The sequence below is a fragment of the Astatotilapia calliptera genome, chromosome 15 (assembly GCF_900246225.1).
Source record: "Astatotilapia calliptera chromosome 15, fAstCal1.2, whole genome shotgun sequence".
Lineage (NCBI taxonomy): Eukaryota > Metazoa > Chordata > Actinopteri > Cichliformes > Cichlidae > Astatotilapia > Astatotilapia calliptera.
Window position 1 is genome coordinate 7,288,448 of NC_039316.1, and position 26,045 is coordinate 7,314,492.

The following is a 26,045-nucleotide window of genomic DNA, read 5'->3' on the forward strand; positions in this document are numbered from 1 at the left end:
ATTCACACCACACTCAAAAACAGTTGTTTGGCCACACCAACACAATCCCTACTAAGCTACTGCCCTACTTGCCAGATTTGGCTCGCGCAAAATGAGATTTATTTTGAAGAATCATTATTTTGATCTAGTGGCGGACATCCAGCGCACATGCAACTGATCAGAAGGGGTGATCTAAAAATAACTGGTGCTTAAAGGAAGCAGACCCTGAAGGCGATAGCAGCTAAAAATTACATCAGGCGTGTTGTGTTTTTTGCATTTTTCTCGTTTCTTTCTTTTGCTTTTTAAGGACTGATCTGCTAACCTCAGAAAAAGTTCTATGAATAGAATTTAAATCAGTAACTGCAGCATTTGACATTTTATTTTTATTTAATGGCAGTATCTAAGCTTTAGCTGTTCTTGACATATTTTTAAAACCTTTTTTAGCCTTATTATGAAAAAAAATAAAACTTTTTCACAGTAAGTCTTTAGCTTTCCCAGAACAATGTGCTGTAAGCGAAATATTAAAATAGGTCAGTGCACACGCAGTGCATGTCTTGCAAGTCAGTGACCCCAAAGCTGTTTGTGCATCAGTTATGATTCACATTACTAATATTATTATTTTGCACTGGACTGTCCAAAATCCCAATATCACAATAATCATATTAAGAAGCACATGCCACATTGACTTCTACTGTCAACAGCATAAAAGTCAGACTTATACATATAGTTACATGTATTCATCAACAAAGAGGCCTCTGTCCAGTGAATGTACATGTAAGATTTAATCCATGTGCCAAAGACACGTTTCTTCTATTTATAAAAACTCTTAAGAAAACTTTTTAGTCATTACAGGATAATAAGTGTCAGACGTGCGGCGCAGTGGATCTTATTTTCAATACAGGCCTTCAGGTTTAAAGAACAACAGGAAAAAAAAACAACCTGACAGTATCGCATAGTTCCCGCTAAGCTTGAACAACAGAAGCTGAGCTGTCAGTCGCCATCATATCTCCAAAGGGGCTGTCTGGACTGCAAGCCTTTGATCTTCTTACTGTGTACCGCACCGGTATTTGTGAGGCAGCGAGAGAACGTGATTGGATATTATTTAAATATTTACAGTACAAAGCCTGAATAGATCTTCACACATCAAAGCCTCAAACCTTTCATACGCTGAATGAAACAGGTCTGCTGCTTAATTCGACAGTGATAACTTCTGTTCAATTTTCAACTTAGCAATACTATAAAAAAGAAAGAAAAAGCAGTGGGTTTTTTCATCTTTAAATAAAATGATGAAAGAAGCCATGTTTCCATGAATGTTTAGGATCACTGTTACACCCAATATCCTCAGCTTAGAGATCGTACAGACACATGTCAGAACCACGTGTATCATTACAAGGTGCGTTGTCAGTCTGCATTTCAGCTCTGCTTTTCTGACCCGTATGCTCTGCTAATTGATATGCTGGCTGTTCCCTGAGAGCTCTTGTCAGAATATGAATCAGCAACGCTAGCCCAGATGGAGTCTGAACACCCTCACAATGTTCTCTGCTGGGAGCATCTTCTGTCTGCATGTTTTAAACAAAGCATGTTTTTAAAAGGATGACAAACATCGATTACTGTATTGGCGTTGAATATCTGGATTTTTCTACACCGGCGCACATAAAGGCCTCTCCAGAGTGTCAGTACTCAAAAACAAACCAGCCACTTGTCTACTGATCCAGTAAGTGGCTGCATTAATCAAACTCCCACATCTTCTCCTACACCTGCAGATCTGCAAATCTGTGCATGACCCAGTAACAGAAAACACACAGATTACTTATATTTTGAACTAAACACAGGAAGATTTCTTCATCACTGATTATGGTTCAAACATCTATAGGAATCCTTTGTTAGAGACTGATCTAAGAACAAGAAGCTGTAACTTTAGCCTAGCATAAAGACTGGAGGTAAACAGCTAACCTGGCTCTTCTTGATAGAAAGCTGTCAAACCAAATAGGTTCTGACATTTAATTTGGATTAACTGGATCTGGTGAATCTTTGGACCCCACCTAATGTGCACTTTTGAAAATTGTGTTTTGTTAGAAGCAGAAAATTTGACTTCTCCCTAATAGGAACTCTGCTTCATTATCATATCAATGGATGTTTTCCACTTCCTTCCTTATATATAAGCTCCATCACTGATCTGTAAACTACTGACAGGTATTATCATTACAATCCAGGGTTATGCCTGAGGTAGAAAATCATCTATTCACCTCCTGTGTGGTGTAATCCTTCACTGCTGTTTGCAGTTAGACAACAGCAGCTCTGCAAATCCGGGAACATCAAGCTTGTGACAATAAGCTTTAACCCTTTAACATCAAAGTATACAGGCTACCTGGACTTATTTTTTAATTTTGGCTTTAAAATTGCAAAATAATTATCATCTTTCAGGAACCACTTAAATTTTCTCTATAGCGAAAACATTTCAGCAGTTATGATAATGTGAAGCGCACTGAGATTAATTTTCTGTGTTCAGACAGAGGACCTTGTGAAAGCTTTGTGCTACCATGACATGCCGAATATCCCCATAAAGCTTGTCTTCTCTCATTTCAGAAACCCTTTTAATTCTGTCTCTGGCACAAATGGTAACAGAGGGGGGGGGGGGGGGGGGGTGTTAAAAGCTATTGGATATTTTGAAACTGTAAAAAGTGAAATTCCACCCATACAGGTTAGTATTGCATTGTTTTGGGTGTGGATGGGTGCAGTGGGAGGGTTATGGGTGCTGGGATCCTATTTTCTATGCCATGCACAATGCCCTCCTGTCTGTTTTCTAACCCCCACTAAGCTTCCCCTGAGGGGAAACAGACTGGCTTTAACCCAGTGTGAATCCAAAATTAATTCTACAAACACACAAATTTACATACACACTCACTGTGCAAGTTACATCCACAAAGTCACAATGCGTGGACATATGTGCACATAACTTGTGTATCTAACTCCCCCTGTGGATGCTACGCACTCTAAACACAGTCTTGATTTGCTTGATTTGAATTCTTTCACACTCTGCTTGCTTTCTTGGCCAACAAATGGATTATGTGCAGCAAAAAAAAAAAAAAAAAGATACGAGGGGGTGGGGTGGCTACAAGGAAGTGGAGGTGGGGGTGGGGTTCCATAAAATCTTCAGTCAACCCGAGCACGGCATGTGGTCCTTCACTGAGTCCTGTATCATATCTCGGCAAACAATCGAAGCTCGAGTTTCAGTCTAAGAACTCTGTTGTCCTGTGTTCAAAGCTCAGTTTAAGATAATGAGCATAAATAGGAGCTTTTTTTTCCTTAGACAGTATAAAGGAAAAGAGGAGAGAAAAGAAGGAGATCAAAGACGAGGCAGGTTTCACTAGCCTGTGGTCTGTTACTGCTGATAAGGTAGATCAAGAGGGGATCCAGAGCTACACCTGCACACACATCGATTCACCTTCAAACACATGCGTCTTTTATCAAAGCTTGTTCTGTAATCACAGTCCAGCCATATGATATTTAGACTGTAATCCCCAACAACAAGAGGCCAAGGCTGTATTATAGAATGCTACCCAGAGAGAAGCCAGCCAAACATATCATATCCACACACACACACACACACACACACACACACACACACACACACACACACACACACACACACACACACACACACACACACACACACTATGGGCTGATTTACCCACTTTCTGTTATGTTTTTGTTGTAATTGGTTTCCTTTACCCTTTGGTGCCAGGCAAAAGAAGATATTTCATTACCCTATTGTTCAACATTTAGTCCAAAATTGATGTGATACAACAGATAATCATCTTGTGATGTACCCCTAATTGACCCACTCACCACAGCTCTGAGCAGAAAACTGCTTAGTTTAATGCTGCAAAAGAAGCACGGCAATGGACAGAAGGGAAAATGACCTACATAGAAGGTCAAAAAATGAAGCCATATCATAACAACAACAGCAACAAGACTTATATTAAGAGCATTATATCAAAGAATGGCTGAACAAAGAATAAAATAAAGGAGAAATAAAATAGCAGCAAATTATTATAGAAAAGAGGGGACAAACCAATGACCTCTTGTAAAATGAATTAAAAAAATAATAATTTAAGTGAATTTGAATTTAAATTGAGTTTGGTACAAATGAGTTCTCTGCTGGAGTGTTTGTCTCATTCAGTTCCAAATCCCTGCAGGTGTATCTGCTAACTCTGATAGCAAACTAGTATATTACATGCACACGCTGCTTGGGAAGTTTGAACCAATGCTGGTACCTCTGCAAGGTTGTAGTCCACTATAATGTTTTCCACTTTAATCAGTTTATATCTAGAGCACAGATAGACAGAGAGTACATTGTAGCAGTACAGTAGAGCCTGAGAGGAACTGTTTCTGATAATGAATGTCAACTTTTATGAACCATGCTGATTGTTCAGTTTTTGGGATTTTTTTTTTTTTTTTTTTTTTTTTTTAAGAAAAGGGCAAAAAATTGAAGTACAGGAAAATGGGGTAAGGGAAGTTCTCTGGGAAACATGAGTATTAAAAAAAATCTTAGTAATCAATCACTGTTGTGGACTAACAGCTTCAGGATAGAAATGCGATGGCCGTACCTGTAAATGGAGACATTCTCTATGAGGTCTGTGGTTTCTGTGTCTGTGATAACGATGCCTTTCGGTGAGACTGTCAGTGTTACTTTCCGAAACTTCTTTGCACCGGCTCTGGCCTGTGGATATTGAACACAAAACATATACAGTAATGTGCAAAAGTCTTGAGCCACCCCTCATTTCGTCCAGTGAACCAGACTTTATTGACATTTGTAATGTGGTCTTGAACAACAGTTCTCCAGGCTTTCTGAAGGTCTTTCAAAGTTTTGGAATGTTTGTTGCTTTTTCACTCATTTTCAGTCCAGTCCTTGTACCTGACCATTTTCAGAGGATTTTTTTTCTTTTTGTTAAGATGCTTAACTCTCAAATATATATTTTTCAAGCATAAAGAGGTACCCAACTCAAGGGATGAACCTGTATCGTATGTACAAAAATAGACAACATAGCAAAGAAGAAACTTCAAGCAGTCTTTTTAAAGTGCATCTTTAAGCACTTTGTTACTAGTAGCCTGTGCCATTTCTTTAGTTGACATGAAATAGTCATTTTGTACAACCAATCAAGAGCAGGTGAAGAGTATATGAAGGTCATGTCTTTAAGAAATAGAAAGCAATCCATCAAAGACCTGACACAGGATCTAAGAGATGGATATAGCCCTTCAGTTGATCCGTCTACTGTTCTCTCAAACCTCATCAAAGATGGTTGAAATGGAAGTGTGGCTGTATTTATGCCAAATTAAATCAGTGGCAAGAGTTCTGATGGGGTGATGAATTCAAAGTGACATTTTTGGTTCAAATTTCTGTCAACGTGTACGGATGAGGTCAGGAGAGAGGTACAACAGTGAGTATCTACAGCCAGCTGTAAAACACCTTGGAGGCTCTGTCATGGTTGCATTTTAGCCAGCGATGTTGGAGATCTTGTCAAAATGAATGCAATTATGAACGCAGAAAAATATAGTCAGATTTAGATCCAACATGTAATATCATCTGGAACGTGTCTCAATGGCATGTTCCAGATAGTATTTTTGCACGACAACAATCTCAAACTCGCTATAATAAAAGTATACCAGGATAAAAGAACAGACAATGAAACACTACCTTAATATTGTTGAGGCAGTGTGGGATCATCTTGATAAAGAATGGAAAAAAAGGCAGCCAAAATCCAAAAAAGAGCTTTGAATGTCCTTCAGTAACTTAGAGAAGTATTTCTGAATACTAGTTAAACATTTTTTCTTAAAAAAGAAAGCCTGGCTATGTTGAGGAATAAAGGAGGCCATTGCTGCACCCGTTTCTCATTTTCCTATCAAAAACTAGGAAAAAGGAAGGATGGCTCAAGACTTCTGCATAGCAGACGCACACTGTGTACACAAACATAGATGAAAGAAGATGAAGAAACTGGAGGAAATGTTGCCTCATAGAAGAAAATGCAGGCCTTCTATGTCACTCTGACATTAATACGAAATGACCTTCTGATCAAACACTAAAAGCCCTCAACTTGTAAACAGTATGCTGTTAAGCAAAACCAAGCAGCCTGCTTTATAAAAAGCGACAGAATGAGGGGAGAAAAGCTGCAACATGCAGCCCAGAATGAGCACTCCAGGTCGGGCCAGCAGCCACTGACTCTCCCTGAAACTTTACACCATCTGGACTTCCAGAAAATACTGTTGACAGTGACAATAACCTCCAGATAATACAATTAAATAGCAAATGACAGCAGTTTTTTGCGACACTCAACAGATATCAGGCTAAGCATCAGTAGAGTGACCACCAATGAATAGATTAAATACATATAAATACAAATACATTTAAAGAACTACATAATTTAGTATTTCCATATGTTGAATTGTGTAAGAACTCTTTTATTCATAAAAGAATGATGGTGAGAAGCTAAAGATCAGTAGGAGTGAGATCTTTGCTTAAACAAAACTAGGACTTCTCAAGGACAATGGGAATGGTGCCATGGCTTGCTGTAGGAATTGTAATACCCTGGAGATGGTGACATTGAACAATAGTCTCTGCTTAGAACCACAACGCTTAAAAGCGTGCTGTAGCTGATTGTGGTAGCTCTTTCATGCAGGAAGCGCTAACGGCTACAGTTGCCGGCGTCATGTTTCGAGTGCCATGCCACAAGGCAAAAACCAATCTGTCGGCTTGAGATACGCCAAGTTCAGCCTTTCTCTATGTTTGCTTCCCCTGTCTTGTCTAATCATGTCTTACTGAAGCATGTAGTGAACAGAAAAGTCACTTATTTATTCAATATACCCATTCAGTTCAGTCAATTATAATGGTTACCGAGGGAACAGACTTTTTGTCTTGGTGTAAATCAACTGAATCTTAATCCCACCATTAGGTTTGGTTCAGTCTCTAATTGAGAGGCGGGGGATTTATGATTGTACTGCTGCCTGTGCCAGGCTGTTCATTCTGCAAAGAAACATCAGACATTTGCATTGTTGAGAAAGTGCCAAGTGAATAGGTGTGCAAGTGTGAGCGTTAGTAGAAACAGAAACATGAGTATCAATTTGCATGAATAAAAACGGTCCAGGAATTGGCTTCTTGGTATGTTTCCAAGTTAACTGGTTTAAATGCAATGGTTTTCTTGTAGTTTCAAGAGAAAACTGCCAGCCGGCTGAACTAATGTAGAAAACCGTACCCAGAAATCCCCAGTATGCTGGTGGTAAGCACAAACATGAAAACAGAGATTGGCCTTCTGCATGTGTGCAACCCCTGATAATCCTGGATTAGCTGCTCTATTTCCATGCATATACGTGCAAACCCTGACACAGAGATAAACTTTGTAAACAACTTGGCAAGCATATTACAGAAATTTCCCTGTGAATGATGCTGATTACTTGGTTTAAGAGTAATCGCAGTAAGCTGTTAAATATTTCGCAGAACGTCTCAATCAAAAGATTTCCTTTAACTGAGCTGTTTATCCTTAATACTCATATAAGACAATAATCAAAGGTTATAGTTTAAATGATTCTGACAGTGTCACAGTGATTTTGCTCCTGTTATGATGACAATCAAATTCACTGACCCTTTGCTTGCTTATCTTTAAAACAATGTCCTGAGCCATTAAGATGACATGGATGAAATCTAAATTTAGCAATCAGTCATCTTAGAGTCACTCAGATAATGTGCACTGGAATTTGAAAGTACATTGTCACAGTAATCCTCTAAATAAATATCACTGCAGTTGAAATGTTCACAGTTTCCCTCTTTAAACTTTAGAAATATGATTGTGACCTTTGTGGTCTGGCTAACTAATTTCACTGTATAAGCAACTGTACATTGACAATAAAAACGTTCTAAGTTCTAGATCTTGATGACAGATTTTTGCTAATAGGGTATAATTTATACACTACTTAGTTTAGTAAAATCAAGTAATACCAGCACAGCTCATATAGTGACATGCATTATAATGCATTAGGTTTAAGCTTCTAATGGGGGATAGAGACTCACCGTGGCAACAATTCTGCGAATGGCAGCAGAGGCCATGTCCTCTCCTTTAGGCTGGCCCACCAGAGTCATACCCAGGTACTTCACGTTGAACACCATCCCCTCCAATAGAGTCTCCTTCGTGTCTGTCCAGTTCTCTGGCAGCTCTGGAAAAACAAGTTCATCCCAAAATAAGGTGTTAAGTTACTTTTTCTTTTTGGAAACCGACACACTTTCAAAGTAGTGCATTTGCAGGCTCATGCATATCACCTCAATTCCCAAAAAAGTTGTGACACTGTGGAAAATGGAAAACCAAAAGCAGAATGCAATCATTTGCAAATGTCACACATTCTGGAAATTTTTTTCCCCACTCTTTCAGGATCAGTTTCTAGGTCAGTGTGGTCATTCTAAAGATTGCTGAGCAAACAGTTTACGGTACTCAGCCCCAGCAACGTGTGAGCTGGCAAAGTGACATCACCGCTCCGCACATACTGGTATAAATATAGAGTCAGATTTTGTGTAACATTAGAAATGTAAAACATGAACAGCTCTAAATATTTAAAATATCTCTGTGATATTTTAAATGGGACTAATTTGAACTTCACTTTTAAATCTAAATTAATTTTGAATGAAATGGGTAACCACTTTTGAATGATTGCATCATTACAGTAGAAAATAGTATGAATTTTAGTAAAAAAAAAAAAAAAAACAAAACAAAACAAAACATCCACTGGCAAGCAAATCCAGTATCAGGGCTCTGATAATGCCATAACAGAATGCCTGCAATATCCTGTTGTCTCTGCGATTCCCAACAGGTAGTACCAGCTGTCCTCGAGCTGACTATTGCAGGCAGTGTCAGTGACTGCACCCATGCAGAGAGCTGAAAATATCTTTCAGAGACACCTGGACACCCTACAGATGAGCAGCAGGAGAACAACAACAACTTACAAAACTGCTACAGGCCACATTCTGTGATAAAAACCAACAGTTGAACAAGGGAAACATCTGAGCTAAAGATTTTCAAATGACTCTTCCAACACCAAAGTGTGATTAAACTACTATAAATATAAAACTATGAAATAATCAACATTAAGCTCTAGCGCTTTCCCCCTCTGTCTTTCTTCTCCATATAAATTCAATGCTGCTTACACAATTGAATGAAGTGAGAGAGTGAGATTGACAAAAGGAATGAGCAAGAAGAGCAGGGTGAGGGAAAAGAGACACGCACACACAGTGTCCAACACTCTATTGGGATATACTGGCACTAAATTCTCCACATGGGCTGAGCCATCTGTCACTGGCAGACCCCATGCAGCTGTGAAGCGAACAGCAAACACCGCCATCCCCGTCCCACTGCTTCCAACGACTCTGAATTATTAACTAATTTTCAATCACACTGTGGGGGCTGTTTCAGAACCAGGAAGCACATTTGGTGTTATGAAATGCAAATTCTAAGGTACGCAGTGGCCAGCTTACTGTAAATCATTTGACAGCTCTGGATGAGAGGTGGCTGCTGATAAGGAGTCCCATAATTTATCCTCCATGAAAGTTCTGCCTTTAATGTAATATATTTACAGTCCCGTGTGACCTAGCTCACTACTACCTAGGAATGGTACTTGAATTATTTCCTGACCCCTTCTCACAGTGGTGTCCCTTCTCACAGAAGGTCAAAGGGCAGGTTTGGCTACATGACAGGAAAAAGGGGTTTCAGGCTTTTAAAGAAGAATACATGAAGGGAGAAATTAGATAAGGGACTCCATCCCTGGAAGGATTACTCACAAACAAATTCCATTGACTTTCACCGGCAAAGGGAGCAGGATTCTATATAATTACATTTTTGTTCTATTATGAATGGGTCGATGAGATTTTACTGAACTAATGCATTTAGGTTTTTCAAAATGTTACTGACCAAAGACGCAGATGCTGAAGGGACATTTAAAAAAAAAAAAAAAAAAAAGAGCACACACACGTTTTTTAAAACACTAAAAACTGATATCAGTTTTTGACTGTTTGCTGTACCCCTCAATAATCTCTTCCTTCCACTGCCCATACTTATCATTGTGGTGTGCTTCAGGCTACAGCATTGACAAGAAACATGCGCATAAATGTAAAGTATGGTTTAAAAGCTGTGCCTCTGCCCTGACAGAAGCTGCACACCCTTCCTAGCTTTCATAGTTAAATATAGCTTCAGAGAGCCACAGTATAAAATTATTTTTTACTTATGGTCTTAGGAAGTTTACACGAATAACTACATCTAACAAGTGTTATTAAAATTCTATTCAATTATATAAATAAAACTAAACTGAGAATGTATTACCAAATCACAACAACAGTCGCCTCAAGTTAAAGGAAATATTAGAAAGAAGCCCCATCAGATGAGCCACTATGAGCAAGTACATGGTGACAGTGGGAAGGAAAAACTCCCTATTAACAGGAAGAAACATCAAGCAAGACCAGCCTCAGGGAGGGCTAGCAATCTGCCGCCACCAAATGAGAGTGACACGAGGGAGAAATCAGTTTATGTTTTGTGTGTCTTAAAGAAAAAAATACCAGCTGAGATTGGCTTATTTTAACTATCAAATATCGGTATTAGTCTAAAAACCCAATATTAACCTAAATACATACAAATGTTTTTGTTTGTTTGTTTGTTTGGTTGGTTTTTACACAAACTGGTCAACAGATTACTCTCATGGGTGAAGTTGTCAAAAAAATATAGTCAATACTAATCGATAAAAATTACTATCAGATAAGAGAGCGGTCCCCAACCCCCGGGCCGAGTCGTTTGGTACCGTGCCGCGAGAGCTGAGGCTCGGGTGTGAAATGTATGGTTTTCAGGTTTTTTATCGTTAACTTGGTTTCCCTGACTCTTTTCCCGTGTTGTAGTTGTGTGTCTTATTTTGAAAGAAATAGTTACACGTTACATTAACGACCAGAGAGCATTAAGAGGAGGATGTTACTCTCAATGTTGTTGCCGCATTTCAGGAGGACGCTGCTAATAAAGTTACACAATTACACAGTGAATTCGTGTTTATTATTATATTTACAAAATACCACAGTTTTTCTCTTGGCCGTATCATTTTATTTTGTTGTATTTATCCGCGACACCTTAAAGGCCGGTCCATGAAAATATTGTCTGACATTAAACCGGCCCGTGGCGCAAAAAAGGCTGGGAACCTTAAACCTAACCGAAAAAAATAGCGTTTTACGCTCTTTTTGCACACTATGTTTTTCATACATGTCTTATAGTTGCGTTACTCTATTTTTTTATGCTATGTGAGAAATTGATGACATTAGTAAACTAGTATTATAATCCTATTCACAGTTAACTCATTTGTTACACGGCAGCTGTGCTCAGGCAAAGCCCTAATGTTTACCACTGCTCATGGGCTAATCTGTTTTAAAATATTAATAAAATATCTTACAAATAACAGGAGGAAAAAAAACACATTTTTGTAGTACACATGAGTCAAATTTTTAACATTTCCTGTTTAGTTTTCATCATTTCAGTTAAGGGATAGCTGACTTTACCTGGGACTTTTCTCAGTCTTTACCATCATATACCTATTTAAGACCCTTTTACATCACAAACGTTTTACACAAAAAAGTTAGATTTAATTAACAAGTTAAGCTCAGCTCATAAAATCTGCTTCTGAAACAACAACTATGTTTTATTTATTTGTTTTTTTCCCAGGCAATAAAATCTACACTTATCATCTAAAAATAAGACGTCTGTTTTTGTTTCCTCCTGTGCAAAATCAGGGGACCATTGTTTAAAAGGGGACCATTGGGGCGATCGTGGCTCAAGAGTGGGGCGATCGTGGCTCAAGAGTTGGGCGTTCGTCTTGTAATCGGAAGGTTGCCGGTTCGAGCCCTGGCTCCGACAGTCTCGGTCGTTGTGTCCTTGGGCAAGACACTTCACCCGTTGCCTACTGGTGGTGGTCAGAGGGCCCGGTGGCGCCAGTGTCCGGCAGCCTCGCCTCTGTCAGTGCGCCCCAGGGCGGCTGTGGCTACACTGTAGCTTGCCATCACCAGTGTGTGAATGTGTGGATGATTGTGTATAGTGTAAAGCGCTTTGGGGTCCTTAGGACCAAGTAAAGCACTATACAAATACAGACCATTTACCATTTAAAAGGATTTTTGAGCCCGCCTGTCACAGCTGTCACTACAAACTGTATCCACGGTGTTAAAATAGAAATCCTGTCACATGGCGCTTCTGCAAGAGTGGCGGGGCTTAGAGATTGGTCAATCCAAAACAATTAAATACACTTCACCCTGTCAACTTTATTACCAATCTTTCAGTATCCATATGACTTTATGTCATTCAAAGCTGCAATGCGTCAGCTTCTGGTCGAAAGATTTATTGCACAGTTTGGCTCTGTAAAAATGTCACAGCAATACAAAGCTGAAGTGCCACAGTCCATATTGTGTCTTCCCCAAGCTACACAAATGAATTATTAAACAGCTTTATGTTGATGCTGCAGGGTTTCCAATATATTATCTGCCTAAAAGAGGAGGTCTTAAATTTTTAATAAATCCTATGTGAGTCTACAGAAGAACTGGGACTGATAAGAGTGGCAGGAACAAGCAGAGGGTGGCTAATTGGATTTAACACGTTGAAGAAAATCCTCAGGACAACTAAAAATGCGAAATTTGAACTTTAAAGTAGGCGTGCGTGCATACATTCGCGTTGTGTTTGCGAGATAGTTCTCATCAAGGCCGATCAAATTTGGATGAGGACAAAACAAGATTAGGGTATGAGCGCGGCCTTGGCGGTGCACTGGTGACATTTGCATCTCTAACAAATTGATGCCTGGCAACACTTTCACACCGAGTACACTGCAGCAAGAGCACTGATTTCACTGTGTTCGCACAAAGGCTTCACAGTGGAGACACACTCTAAAGGAATCAGTGCATTACAACAAAGGCACAGAACAATTTAATAACATTTTGCTCCACGGGGCTTTAAGTGTATTCGTATAAAGTTACTTTATAATACTACCGCCTTGAGATGTTGAGCACTGTAAAATATTTCAGACTGTGTTAAACCAGCAAATGACAAGAGCAGCATTTCACAGTAGCTGATCTGACTCTGGGAAGTGCTGCTGTAGTATAATAGACGCCATGTGCTCTGCACGCCTTCAGCTACATGCCGTGATCACCAGCTGTCTTTCTGAGCTACACGCTCGGTAATTTAATTTGCTCTGAGAAGTCAAAATCATACCCAGGTGAATTCTGAACACCTCGGCTGATGGCTAATTAATAACATAAACACGAGTAAGCAGAGACGTAGAGGGCATATGGACAAACAGCGGGCCGATACGCTATTTTCCTCGAGACGCTTAATCTCAGTTACTTTCTAAAACTGCAGAAACAAGCATGACACCCAAATGAATTGTCTATTTTTTGCCTCCATCTCTTTACAGGCAAACTGGATATTCTTTCCTAGAATGTTTTTCACAGCAACTTGACTGGAGACCAGTGGATTGAATACACTATCATCATATGAGTAGAGATACATTCAGCTTGCTTTAAGACCCCTGCTGACACCCCCATCCTCCACATCCTTCTAGATGTAATCTTTTTGCCTTAGTGTTTTACTCATCTGATGGAACTTTGAATCTAGGACACCACCTTGACAGAGAAAATAGGCCGCACATTCAGGGAAGATGGTTGGCTGGGATGATGTGGGTGTATTGGGGGGGGGGGGGGGGGGGGGGGGGGGGTGTAACTGGTTTCCTGATTCTGCCTTGAGGGGAAACCAAGTAAAGCTAAGTCTTTTCATTCAAGCTCTCACTCTTCAAACTGCTTTTTTTAAATCCGTCCCCTAACTCACCTTATGCATCTTCAGTTCCTCTGGCACTAACTGAACGCACAGAATAAACTCCAGTTGTAGCTAATGAGAGCAGCTTGGGCTCCTCACAGCCAGGAGTGCAGTACAAGCTATTTCTCAAAGCCTGACAGCATAAAAAAAAAGATACGAAAACGCAATCATGGGATCAAACAGATGATGTCTGAAGCAGCGAGGTGGTACTTGCAAATAGCATTACTAAACACCTTGGCTAAGCATCAAAAGAAGTGGATCAACTACAGTGGAATAGTAGACCCTGCACACTCGGCTTGAGTAGTACATAAAAAAACCCACACATTCACCAACCCAGAGTACAAACCATCATGTCATTCTATTTTAAACCCTCACAATCACAGCTTTTGATTTTCTTCACTGTACTGCCCTTACACTGATAGACAAACCTGAATAGAAACTCACTCGAAAAAGGGTTAGGGTTATTAACAGAGTGCCTGATTCAATAGGAAGGAGAAGGAAATAAGCTTTACTAATAAAAACAACAGCCACATTACTTCAAAGTTTTTATGCAAAAGTACTCTAGATGGAAATAATATGATTGTATCCAGGTAGTCCTCTGAAAATTTGAGCTTGGAAGACTAGATAAGCACCATATACCCATTAGTCATGCACTTTTCTAATGGAATCACAACTTGTGGTCAGCTGATCGGAGAAGCTAAAATCTATTAGAGCTGCACAGATTGGCCGGGTAGGGTCTGCAATCCCTCGGTTCACAGCGTCCTCAGACCGGACTGGTCAGCCCTGTCATGCCTGTGCAACACTGGCACAGCAGCACAGGTAAATAGTTGCTCGCACAGTCACAGCTACACTATGAGCATGGCTATAGCTGTTAGCGAGTTCTTCACTATGAGTGAGGTTTGCTAAACTAAACCATGGGGAAACATGACAACTGTCATAACAAAATACCTAATTAAACACTTAAATACCTTTCATCCAGCTGAACACAGCTAACAAGGGGGAAGTAGCTATCTTTAGCTTTAGCCACTACCCCTCTTGTCTAGTTTAAAATGCATAAGAATATAGCTTCTCGGAAAAGAAGCTGAAACCCAACAGAAAAAAGAAGACAATGGATTTGGGTTGACACTGGTTCAGGTTTCTATTATTACTTTCATTATAACAACTTAAACAAAGCTACTGTTCTATTTGCTTCTAAGCTACTGTTTAATTTAAAATTTCTTGAGAGCTTGAAAAACCTTTTTATTCAACTGATGACTTTTGACATTCACACTTAAGTGTGATGCTTTTAATTTTCCCTGCCAGAAAAAGAAAACTTTTGGTACATTATTAAATCAGAAGACTATAGAGTGATTTATAGTGGATACAAGCCAACAAGATTCAGTTTGTACTTTGTAAAACATAGATATTTTATAATAGTTGCATCAAGCTCCTGAATTTAGAAAATTTCATTTATACCAACTGTAAGAATTCTCTAGCGTAAAATAATTTAGGTTAATAAACCAGCAATTTTCCCCAAACGTTTATCTGTGAATCCGTGCTAGTGCCCCCCATTCAGCATAATGTCTCTTTCAGCATACCACCCCTTGCTTTTACTTAAAACACTGTATCTGCTGTTAATGCTGATTGAATTATCTAGCATGGCTGAGCAAATAGAACAGAAGCAAAGTGGGAGCTGTTCTGTTGAGTGACTGACATGGGCTGAGCCTCTGTAATAAAAGACAGATAAGAAAGTAAATATTAGCAAAGAAAGATACCACCTAATACCACTCTTCATTAATGTGTTAAGCACTTTGTTTCAGCAAAAAGGGAAAAAAATCATGACTGTATTCAAAGCTTAAAACAACAATCTGCAGGGCCTTTAAACCACTCGAACTAAGACATAATATCTTGTTTGTGTAATACATACAAATTTTGCCAAGTTAGGCTTTTGTGGTCTTAAAAGAATGTTGGGACTGTTATTGATGTTCCCATCTAGATCTTGATTATGAAAAGCCAATTATGTCCTGAATGTTAATTGCCATAACTGTATTTATTATGCAAAACATAGACCTGAGCTCTCCCATCACAAAGCCTTCCAAAGGTTCCATGAATCCTTAATAAGAAAGCATTAAACTGACATTTGGGGATACAGCAGTGAAACGCTCTTATCTTTTCCTCAAAAACTAGGATGCTTTCTCCTCAGAAGTGTCCAGAGAATAAAATGGGATTAACATTAAGGTTATTTTGTGGACATGCATCATTACACGGTCAAATTAAAAGCCAACACAGACGTTTAGGGTTTGTTCCTGGATGATTTCCTGCACTCTATTTATAGCTGGCATCCCAGTGTGAAAATTGTGTTAATATTTACTCTGCAGACAGTGACAGTTGGTGTGTGGCTGGTATGATACTGTGCAGGAGGACTGAGCCAGATAAGCAGACAATGATTAAAAAAAGAGAGAGAGAGAGAAAGAAAGAGCCACATGGATTCATGCCATCATACAGAATTCAGTGTGTAATGGCACCAGAAAAACTGAAAACAGCATTCATTTTAATCTAGTAACTGTTGTCTCTTCTGGAAGAAGACGTAAAATGTTGCAACATGCTGTATCTATTTGGAACAAATGGTACTGGAAAGAGGTTGGGATTGTTTGCTGATCAGAAATCACAAAATCATTATATGTGTGCATTTTATCTTTATATTTACATGTTTTTACATGTTAATACATTAACTATAACTTGTTTTGGGGCAGCGTAATTACAAGCTTCCATTACCATAAAATATTGCTACTGATAATGTAAGTAACCACTGCATAAACTACACTGACACTCAGGACTGCTGTATTGATACACATTGCCATGTTGGGAATAAATGAACACACAATGTTTTTGCAGTTTATCCTTCATATTATTGATTGCTAGTATGTTGGAGTGCAGTGAGTCATTTGATCATAGGAGGGACACGGCTGTATTATTGTATTACATGTATGTATGTTTAGCTTAATGTCAGCTAGACTTGCTAACTACAGACTCATGCTAACCTGAAGAAACAAACAAACTTACCTCTGCCTCCTCACAGGGATGGTAACATAAGTGGGGTATAGATACAGGTGTGTTTGGTTCTACTGTTCTAAGTGTATTTACTTATTTATATTCACTTCCAAGTGAATGGCTTGTGGCTGGCTGTGAGCTCTGGATAGCTTTAGCCACTTTGTCTTTGTTAGCCTCTTTAAATTGCTCATGTTTGATAAACAGTGGTGCAATGGTTAGTATTGGCCCATCACAGCAGGGATGTCCTGGGTTCAAATCCAGTCTTTATGTGCAAATTTGCATGTTCTCCTCATATCAGTGTGGGTACTCCAGCTTCCTCTCACAGTCTAATAACATGCATGGAGTTATGCCAATTGGTGATTCCAATTTTATCAAGCGTGACTGGTTGTCTGTGTCAGTGTTAGCCCTGTGACAGACTGATGACCTGTCCAGGGTGTACCTTGCCTCTCACCCTGTGAAAGCTGGAATAGGCTCCAGCACAACCCTGAACTGAATAAGTGAAGGAAAATAGATGATTAGGTTTGTTGAAGCAACGGTTTTTTATAGTGGTTCCCCTGTAGTTTACTTTGGCAAACTATGTGCCTTCCCCATTCACAGCAAAGAACTTGTTAACAGCAAAGTCTCACTATCTTCTCGCTACGAGAAGATTTGCCTGTGCAGCTGTGCATATGTTGCACATTCGTATGAAAACCATCCGATCCTGGTCCCCGGCTGGTTGATTGAGTTGTTTGGTGGAAAATAAATGTGCTTCAACATTTCAAACTCCTGCTGGATTTTCGTCCCGTTTCGCTTCGGCCAAGCTCACAGGCAGCTTGTTTTATATAATCACTAGAGCCAGCTTTCTAAGAACCCCTCTCACTCATTTTACTGAGAATATGATACTTAGGTCTAGGAAGATGAAAGGAAGATGGGATACACTCGTGTCTAGAATGTAACTCATGCCCTGCACTTTTGTTTTTAACAGTATGTCCATGATTGTTTCCGAACATTCATCAAGAAGCTTTAATTTTGCATATTTAATCAGACCTTAAAGATACACCTGTTAGGTCAGAAAAGCACCATTTAAAATGTTCAATTAGTTGTCTTACTATGCAACACAGAGCAGCCCTCGTTTGTCAAACAGGGTGTTTACAGTTTCTTGAGTTGTGGTCTAACATTGACTGAAGGGTACTAAATATGGAGGTGACTTGCACTTTAAGTGTCCATTAGAAACACCCTGAATCATCTGAGTGACTCGCATCCACCCTTGTTTATACATGTAGAGCGCTGTGTCTGTTAAATTATGTGATTTCCATACAGGTCTGAACCACTACGATCAATACCCAAGGATCTAAAATAACACTGCATCCTAGATTTATTACTTTAAAATGGTAAATGGACTAGTTCTTATATAGCGCTTTTCCACTCTTCTGAGCACTCAAAGCGCTTTACACAACTTGTGCATTCACCCATTCACACCCATTCGCACAAGCACAACTGACATTCACACACATTCATACTCCGATGAATGCATCGGAGAGCAATTTCGGGTTAGTATCTTGCCCAAGGATATTTGGCATGCAGACTAGGGGAAGCCGGGAATCGAACCACCAACCTTCCGATCAGTAGATGACCTGCTCTACCACCTGAGCTACAGCCACCCACTTTACAACTTTTTAGATTGTAGCAATTGCTTGTGAAAGCACTAAACTCAGCCACAAAGGACAGACTGAAAACTACTAACTGTATAATTATGTACAGAGAGAACAATGGTTGTCATCACCTATAAAATGATTTTACATCAACGTTCACTAGAGGGAAAGTAAACATTTCCAAAGTCATGGCAAGTTAACACAGCAACAGAAGAGACACTTTAATATCGGAGCTATTTCCTCGCGGCCATTTATTCATAAAGTATAATCGCTCTGCACCATACAAGGATTGTTTTCATTAGCAATTCAAACAGGGCGTGATTTTCTCTGCGCTGATACGAATCTGTTCCCCCAGGAGTCCTCGAGCTCCCATTTCAACATCTTCATCAACTATAAATAGCCTCCCAAAAAGAAAATCTATTCAGGAAATAATAGGTTTATATTTAATATTTTGTTTTCAACTCAAGACTAAGGCTGTGACTCAAATGAAAAGAGGAAAACTAGAATCCCCACATTCCCCAGTGCTAATCTCAAGCTGAGTTCAAGGGACAAACAAAGCAGTCATTACTTTTCCCATCCATTATCACACCAAAGCAAAACAAGTCACCTTTGAGAGCTGCTGATCTAATTTAAGACAGTGTATCTCTGCACCCCTTTAATAGATGAGGGCATCTCACAGGAATCCCTTCTAATGCAGTGGAGCACTTCAGACCCTTCCATCTGACTGATGGATGTTAGTCCGGCAAGTACCAAATACATCAGCTTCTAGGGTGTTACGCCTTTGGGATAACAAGATAAAGGGATAATCAATGTGAGTACTTGAGCTGTGCATTTGGAAACGACTGATTTCAACTGTATACATTTTCCTGGCGTTTTTGCCTTTCCTTTATATCAACTTGTGAGTTTCAAGATCCTTGGCTAGATTTCCAGAATGCTGCAGGCACTCCACAGGCAAGGTCATATTTTTTTAATGTGTTTGCCTGTTTGTTTGTGTGCCTGTAACTGTGTAGTGGTTAGTGCACTCGCTTGGCAAGCAAAAGGTCGCTGGTTTGATTCCAGCATGAGATACAAATCCCCTTTGGGGTTGCATCAGGAAGAGCATCCGGAGTAAAAACTCTGCCAAAGCAAACATGCAGTGCGACCCCTTCTGGCAAGGGAGAAGCTGAAAGTCTGATATTATCCAGCCACAAAAACTGACGGCCAGTTCCTGCATTTTGGAGCTTATTTTGCTTTCAAAAGAGCCATAGTGCTGTCATATGGTTACAGTAAATATAAAGCTAGAGCCAGCAGCTGTAAAGCTAAGCTTAGCACAAAGATGAAAAACAAGTGGAAATAACCTTCTGGATATAGCAGATCTTAGTAAGTCTCAAGCAGCAATTTCCCCCCTTTGTGGCAAATGTAGATGGGTTGATTCTTCTTCCAACTCTTTTGTTTAGATTTTATTGAGGCTTAAAGGTATATATTATTAGTCGCATGGCCACTTTGAGTAGTGATTCGGTGCTGAATCAAAATATCAACATCGCAGCGAACAGGGACACACCTTGCTACACATGCTAAGTAGCGCACTGCTATTAGCTGACTTCCCATGTTTTGATCCATCTAAACATGGTTATCTTACCTTAATTATACAGGATTATAACTGCAAAGATGCTGAACCTAAGCCTTCAAAATGGAAACTCTAAAACCACAGATTGCATAAAAGTAGCTGTAGCTAGCATAACAGGAGCCACTGGTTTCTACGTTGCATTTTGAGATGCCATCTTCTAAGACCCCACCCCCCAAAAAAAACATTTAAATAATTTTGGATGTACAACAGATCTCAATAATTTAAACCCTAAAAAAATTATGTAAAATAATTCAGAATTCATCAAACAGCAATTTTCAGAAGCTTTTAAAGCCAATATTCATCAGATAGCCCCATAATTAATACCAGTATGATCAGAGGAATCCACTGAAGTATAACTAACTTATCTGAGCTGGGTTAAACACTTCCAGCTCATCTTAATAAACTGCAAAATCAAGATAACATGTCTTATGATAAAACTTCTACTGGGATTTTTGATGCTTTGTTTCAATAACAGCAAACAGAATGGATTTCTGTACAGTGCTGACGTTAGGCGTTTTCCCCTTTTAGTGTGACAGCATAGGGTTATTTTTAGGAGTGGGCTCCTCAGCTCTCAGTGCTGAGCTCAGGCAGGGACATGACGTGTCAGAAATGGTAAGGGGAGTTGAATTTTTCAGAGGTACAGAGCAGATATGGGATTTGGCTCTCCAGTGGAGGGACAGGTTCAGCAAGATATGCATGCGTGCACACGCACACACACAAGATGCATCTGCAATAGTTAATCTCTCTCCTACACATACAAACACACACACAGAATAACAATCGACAACATGCTGATAAAGACTCTTACACTGGAGTGACAGCATATCCTATTTCATAGACACCTGTCACAGGCATCAAACAAGACAGAACGCTCAAATGTTTGGACTTCACACAGTAAACAGGAAGCAGTATTTGTGTGAGTGCGTGTGCACATTATAGCGGCTGTGTGAACAAGGACCTCTCCCGAGATAGGGGCTCTCAGTTTCTCTCTGTTGCATAATTCTCTTCACTTCAGGCCAGGGAACCTTGCTGGTGCTAAAAACACTCCAGAGAAAATGCATCGAATAACAGAATAACATTCAACTCTCTTTAAGCCACTAAAACAGTAGTTTGGCTGCACATGTTACTGTTTATAAAGGGGAACGGGGACACGTGGGAGTGAATCATGTCCTCTTGGCCATTACTGATGTACTGGATGAAACTGTTAATAACCCCAAGGCTTTAAAAAATGAATTACCAAACATAAACATTTATAGCAAAAATTCTACTGTGGACCACGAGAAAACATTACGCTTGCCACAACACAACACAAAGAAAATCAATATAGAATATGATATGCTGCAGTTTTTAATAACACGAGGCTGAGGTTTTAAAAATCAATATTTGTGGAGTGAACCAGTGAAGAAAATAAACCTGCTTGCTTCAAATGTAACAGGCACAAGACAACATGTGGAAGATCGAACAAACAACGTCGTGAAAAATCTGATTTACTTTCTGAATGTTGGCTGAAATAGATACAACATATAGAAATGTACATAAAGGTAACATCTGTACCACCCTTTCACGAAAAATTTATAATACCATATGTAAAAATCAAACCTTAAAGTATTAATACAGAAATTATTACGCTGTGGAATACTACAACTCATCTTTGAATGAGGCTTCCTTCAGTTTCAAAATATCCACCGCAAACAGGGGGTTATCACACGTGACATGTGACAACATCCCAAAACCATTTAATACTGCATATTCTCATGGCTGTGGAAAAATGAAGACCAAAACTTCACCTTTGCAGCCTGAACTGGGTTTACAAGAAGATGAAGCAAAGTGGCAAAAAATATGGAGGATATGCTAGTTTATAAATGTACTTCCCCTATCTAATACTACCAGGCAGAAATAAAAAAATGCACACTAACTAAACAAAAGAGCATATTACACAGTCAGTTCTATGTCTCTGAGCTAAATTTGTGCTAAGGGCAAAGCAATGCTTTGAATGAAATGCAAACAATGAGCGTGCCGATATCCTCCCAGCGGCAATGCCTGCAGGCTGGTGTTAAGTGGACAAAACATTTTTACAAAGATCATGCCCATATTTGCTAGTTTGTACAAAATTAGCACGCCACTTACCAACCCCATTTATTAGCTGTACCATGCTAGTATAAAAATGAGATTTAACAAGATCCTGAAAACATTCCTAAGAGATGACAGCATCACACATCAAAGCTCCTGTTCCACCACATCACAAAGGTGCTCTGTTGGATTGAGATCTGGAGACTGTGTTGAGTACATTGAACTAATTTGTCTTTTAAGCCATTTAAATGATGCTCAGGTGGCAATGAGGGACCCAAAATGTGCCCAAATATATCTTGCACACCAATACACCACCAGCAGCAGCAGCCACGATGCATACCTGATTTTATGTTATTTATGCATATTCTGACCCATTCATCCATCTTCTCCTGCTTATACAGGGCCAGGTCGCATGGGCAGCAGCCTAAGCAGAGAAGTCCAGACCTCCCTCTTCCCAGCCACCTCCTCCAGTTTGTCTGGGGGAACACCAAAGCATTTTCAGGCCAGCCGAGAGATATACTCTCTCCAGCATGTCCTGAGTCTGCCCCAGAGCCTCCTCCTGGTGGGACATGCCCGAAACACCTCACCTAGGAGGCGCCCCGGGGGCATCCTCATCAGATGCCTCAACTGCCTCAACTGGCTCCTTTCGATGTGGAGGAGCAGAGACTCTACTCTGAGCCCCTCTCGCTACTTCTCACCCTATCTCTAAGGGAGAGGGCTTCAAAGGAAGCTCATTTCTGCCGCTTGTATCCGCGATCTCGTTCTTTTAGTCACTACCCACAGTGACCATAGGTGAGGGTAGGAATGCAGATCGACAGCTAAAGTAAGAGCTTCGCTTTTACACTCAGCTCTCTCTTTACTACGACAGGCAGGTACAGGGTCCTCATCACTGCAGCCGCCTTGTGAGAAAGTCCCAGTAGATCAGCAGTTTCTGAGATACTCAAACTAGTCTGCCTGGCACCAACAAGCATGTCCCATTCAAAGTCACTTTAATCAGCTTCCCTCTCCATTCTGATGCTCAGTTTCAACTTCAGCAGGTCGTCTTAACCATGTCTACATGTCTGATTGAATAGAGTTGCTCCCAAGTGATTGGCTGATTAGATATTTGTTTTAACAAACAGCTGAACACAGTACAATGGAAAATTTTGACGTGCCATGGCCTGGTATAACACAGAAAGGCTTCGGATCAGCAAAGTGATTCATCCTCTTGTGGGTGCCAAGAACAATAACATTTCATCCATAAAGTAGTTATTGAGATATTTTAGCCAGAACAAAAATAGTGGACTGATACTTTCATTTTTCACCATCTAGAACGTGATGACAGCCGGTTGCTAGTCAACAACTCTTCAGATTACTCAATTATTTTGCCTCAGAGTTGAGGAGTTTTATTTAGCGACCAGCTGCTTCATGACACTGACATTTTTTTTCTCCCATTGTCGCTACAAGTCACTGAATTTCAGTGACATTCTGTGGTCTCTGGTTGCCACATGCCTGCCAGTCTCTTCCTGTGTAGGCGTCCCTTTAGACTCTCACTGCAAGCATGGCTAAAAAGGTCACACGCCAAGCACCAGGGTATTTGCTACTAGAAGCCTAAAATAAAATTTCTAACACAACATGGCATTTATATATATATATTTTTTGTCAGTTTCCTCATAAAACAATGCAGGAAAAAAAATTCAAACAAACTGTAGCGGAAAAAGGCTATGCAGAACTGTGAGATAGGTCTCTGTGCTTTTGACAGTAATCCCACTAATCAGACTGCTGGGGCGATAGAGCTCGTGCATTTCCCTTCTGAAGTGGAATGCTTGAAAAGACACTCAGACAAAAACATCTCTGCTGTTATCTATGCAACTAAACAGCACTGATTTGTGTTTGAAACATGGTTGTAAATAAAATTTAAAAAACACATTCAAAAAGAAAAAATATGTCTGTTCAATTTCTTTTTAAATCAAAGACTTTATAAAGCCGTTAGCTGAAATTACAAGAAACACAATGAGATCCTATTTTCAGTCACAGTGTGGGTTCAGTTAGACACACAGTGGGTTAAATAATTTAAAATCTTTACTGCAAATAATAGCTCACAACTTAGATAGTACTAATTTTTGAAATAAAAAATCCATTAGACAGGTTTCTTGCCTTAAAGCACGCCCTGTAAAAACTCATTAGCAGCTTTTTATCATCTAATCTATCATCAGCATGCGACTGGTGGGACTGAGGAGTAGTGAACATGAATTATGCAGACTATAGGTGGGAAATCTGCTCACTCAAATCATCATCTGATGTACTGAAGCTCAGCTAATGGCATATACTGGCTTAACTGATCCTCTAAATCACTGTGTGCTTATACATGAACCCTAGTAAATGCAAAGAGAAATAAGAGTGCCTCTACTTTTAGCAGAAGAAATCCAAAAGCACAGCAACATCTGGCTGTATGTCAGACTAAATATATGCACTATTCTTGCTCCATTTGCCTCTTTCTGGGTGGATGATGTTTTTTAGTGCAACAGTAAATGGGACAGTGCTGGTTGTGTACTTTATGCTAATACAACCTTTCCTAAAGATGTCATGTTAAATGAATCAGGTCTCTACACTGAAGTAGCCAGTGCATTGAATCCATGCAGTCTACAGACATATTTGTACTGGTTTACTGTCAGGACTGCATTATCTAAAGCCAAGTACACTGACTTTTTCCAAAAACATGTTGCTGTTGACTATTTAATTTATAAATAGTTTTAGCACTGCCAATGTTGTGCTGTATCAGGGTCAAGAGTCATGTTTAAAACCTGATCACACACAGGGATAGCCACATGGCTACATCTGGTATTAAAATATAACTAGTTTAGTTTAGTTACAGTGCAATGAAAACATATTTTAGGCATGAATAAAATCTAGAATTTTATTAGGCCAATCATAATTTTGGTTTTGTTGTTTTGTTGATGTTGTGTGTTTTGCATCATCGTCCTGCAGCATAACTTCCTAAAAAGCTCCACTTGAGCTTCACGCCATGAACTGATGGCCAGACATTCTCCTTCAGGATTTTCTGGTAGAGAGCAGAATTCATGGACTGTCTAGGTTCTGAAACAACAAAGCAGCCCTGGACCATCACACTATCGCCACCATGTTTGACTGGTACTATGATGGTCTTTTTATAAAATGCTGTGTTAGTTCCATGCAGATGTAACCACACTCAAACCTTGTAAAAAGTTTAGTTTTGATCTTATCGGTTCAAAGAATATTTTTCCAGAAGTTTTAGGAATCATCAAGGTGCTTTTGAGCTCCTCCTGGCTGAGCTCTTTTTTAGTCTTGAAACTAAAGAAGTTTTTTCAGTTGTCTTTAAGAAACTTAAAGTCCAGTCGCTTGTCTATGCAAGCTCCTTAGATAACACCATATAATGTAATTAGTACCTAATAAAGTTACATTACTAGTACTTATTTCTGGATCCTAACACAGCTCTGACTGCTCAATCAGTCACTAATTCGTCATCTTATTTATCACATTCAGATCGTGGGAACCCTCTGTAAATTGATCTTTACTAATTCTGGTCTTCAGCCCTTTATTGACACTCAATTCTTCCTTAATGGTGGAGGGGGACTATGTTTCCTCTTCCTCCTCACTGCTATCTCTCTAGGTCACGGGTTCCTGAGTCTTAATGAGCCACTGAGAGATAATTGCTCCTTCAGGACACTGTTAACTGACACCAGTGTCTCCTGGATGACATTCAGTCAAGCCCCTGTCAGGTTCAATATAACCAAGGGCTATATGCACAGCCAGAGATTGAACCTAATGACTCCTGAGTCCACCAACTTCAGATCGAGCTATGATCCAAACTGCAAAGCACAGGAAACAAATTGCATATTCTGACAGTTTCTT

At 39.7% G+C, this 26,045-nt stretch overlaps 1 protein-coding gene across 4 annotated transcripts in view; it reads right to left on the reverse strand.

The window, feature by feature from the left end:
• LOC113037539 (low density lipoprotein receptor adapter protein 1) overlaps positions 1-26,045 on the reverse strand; it is a 50,255-nt gene that overhangs the window by 16,621 nt on the left and 7,589 nt on the right. For all 4 annotated transcript variants that reach the window (XM_026194763.1, XM_026194761.1, XM_026194760.1 and 1 more), the window contains exons 3-4: positions 8,042-8,184; positions 4,590-4,702 (exon numbers count right to left, since the gene is read on the reverse strand). In XM_026194763.1, the coding sequence (XP_026050548.1) occupies positions 4,590-4,702; positions 8,042-8,184 (256 nt within the window). The remainder of the gene's footprint in view (positions 1-4,589; positions 4,703-8,041; positions 8,185-26,045) is intronic.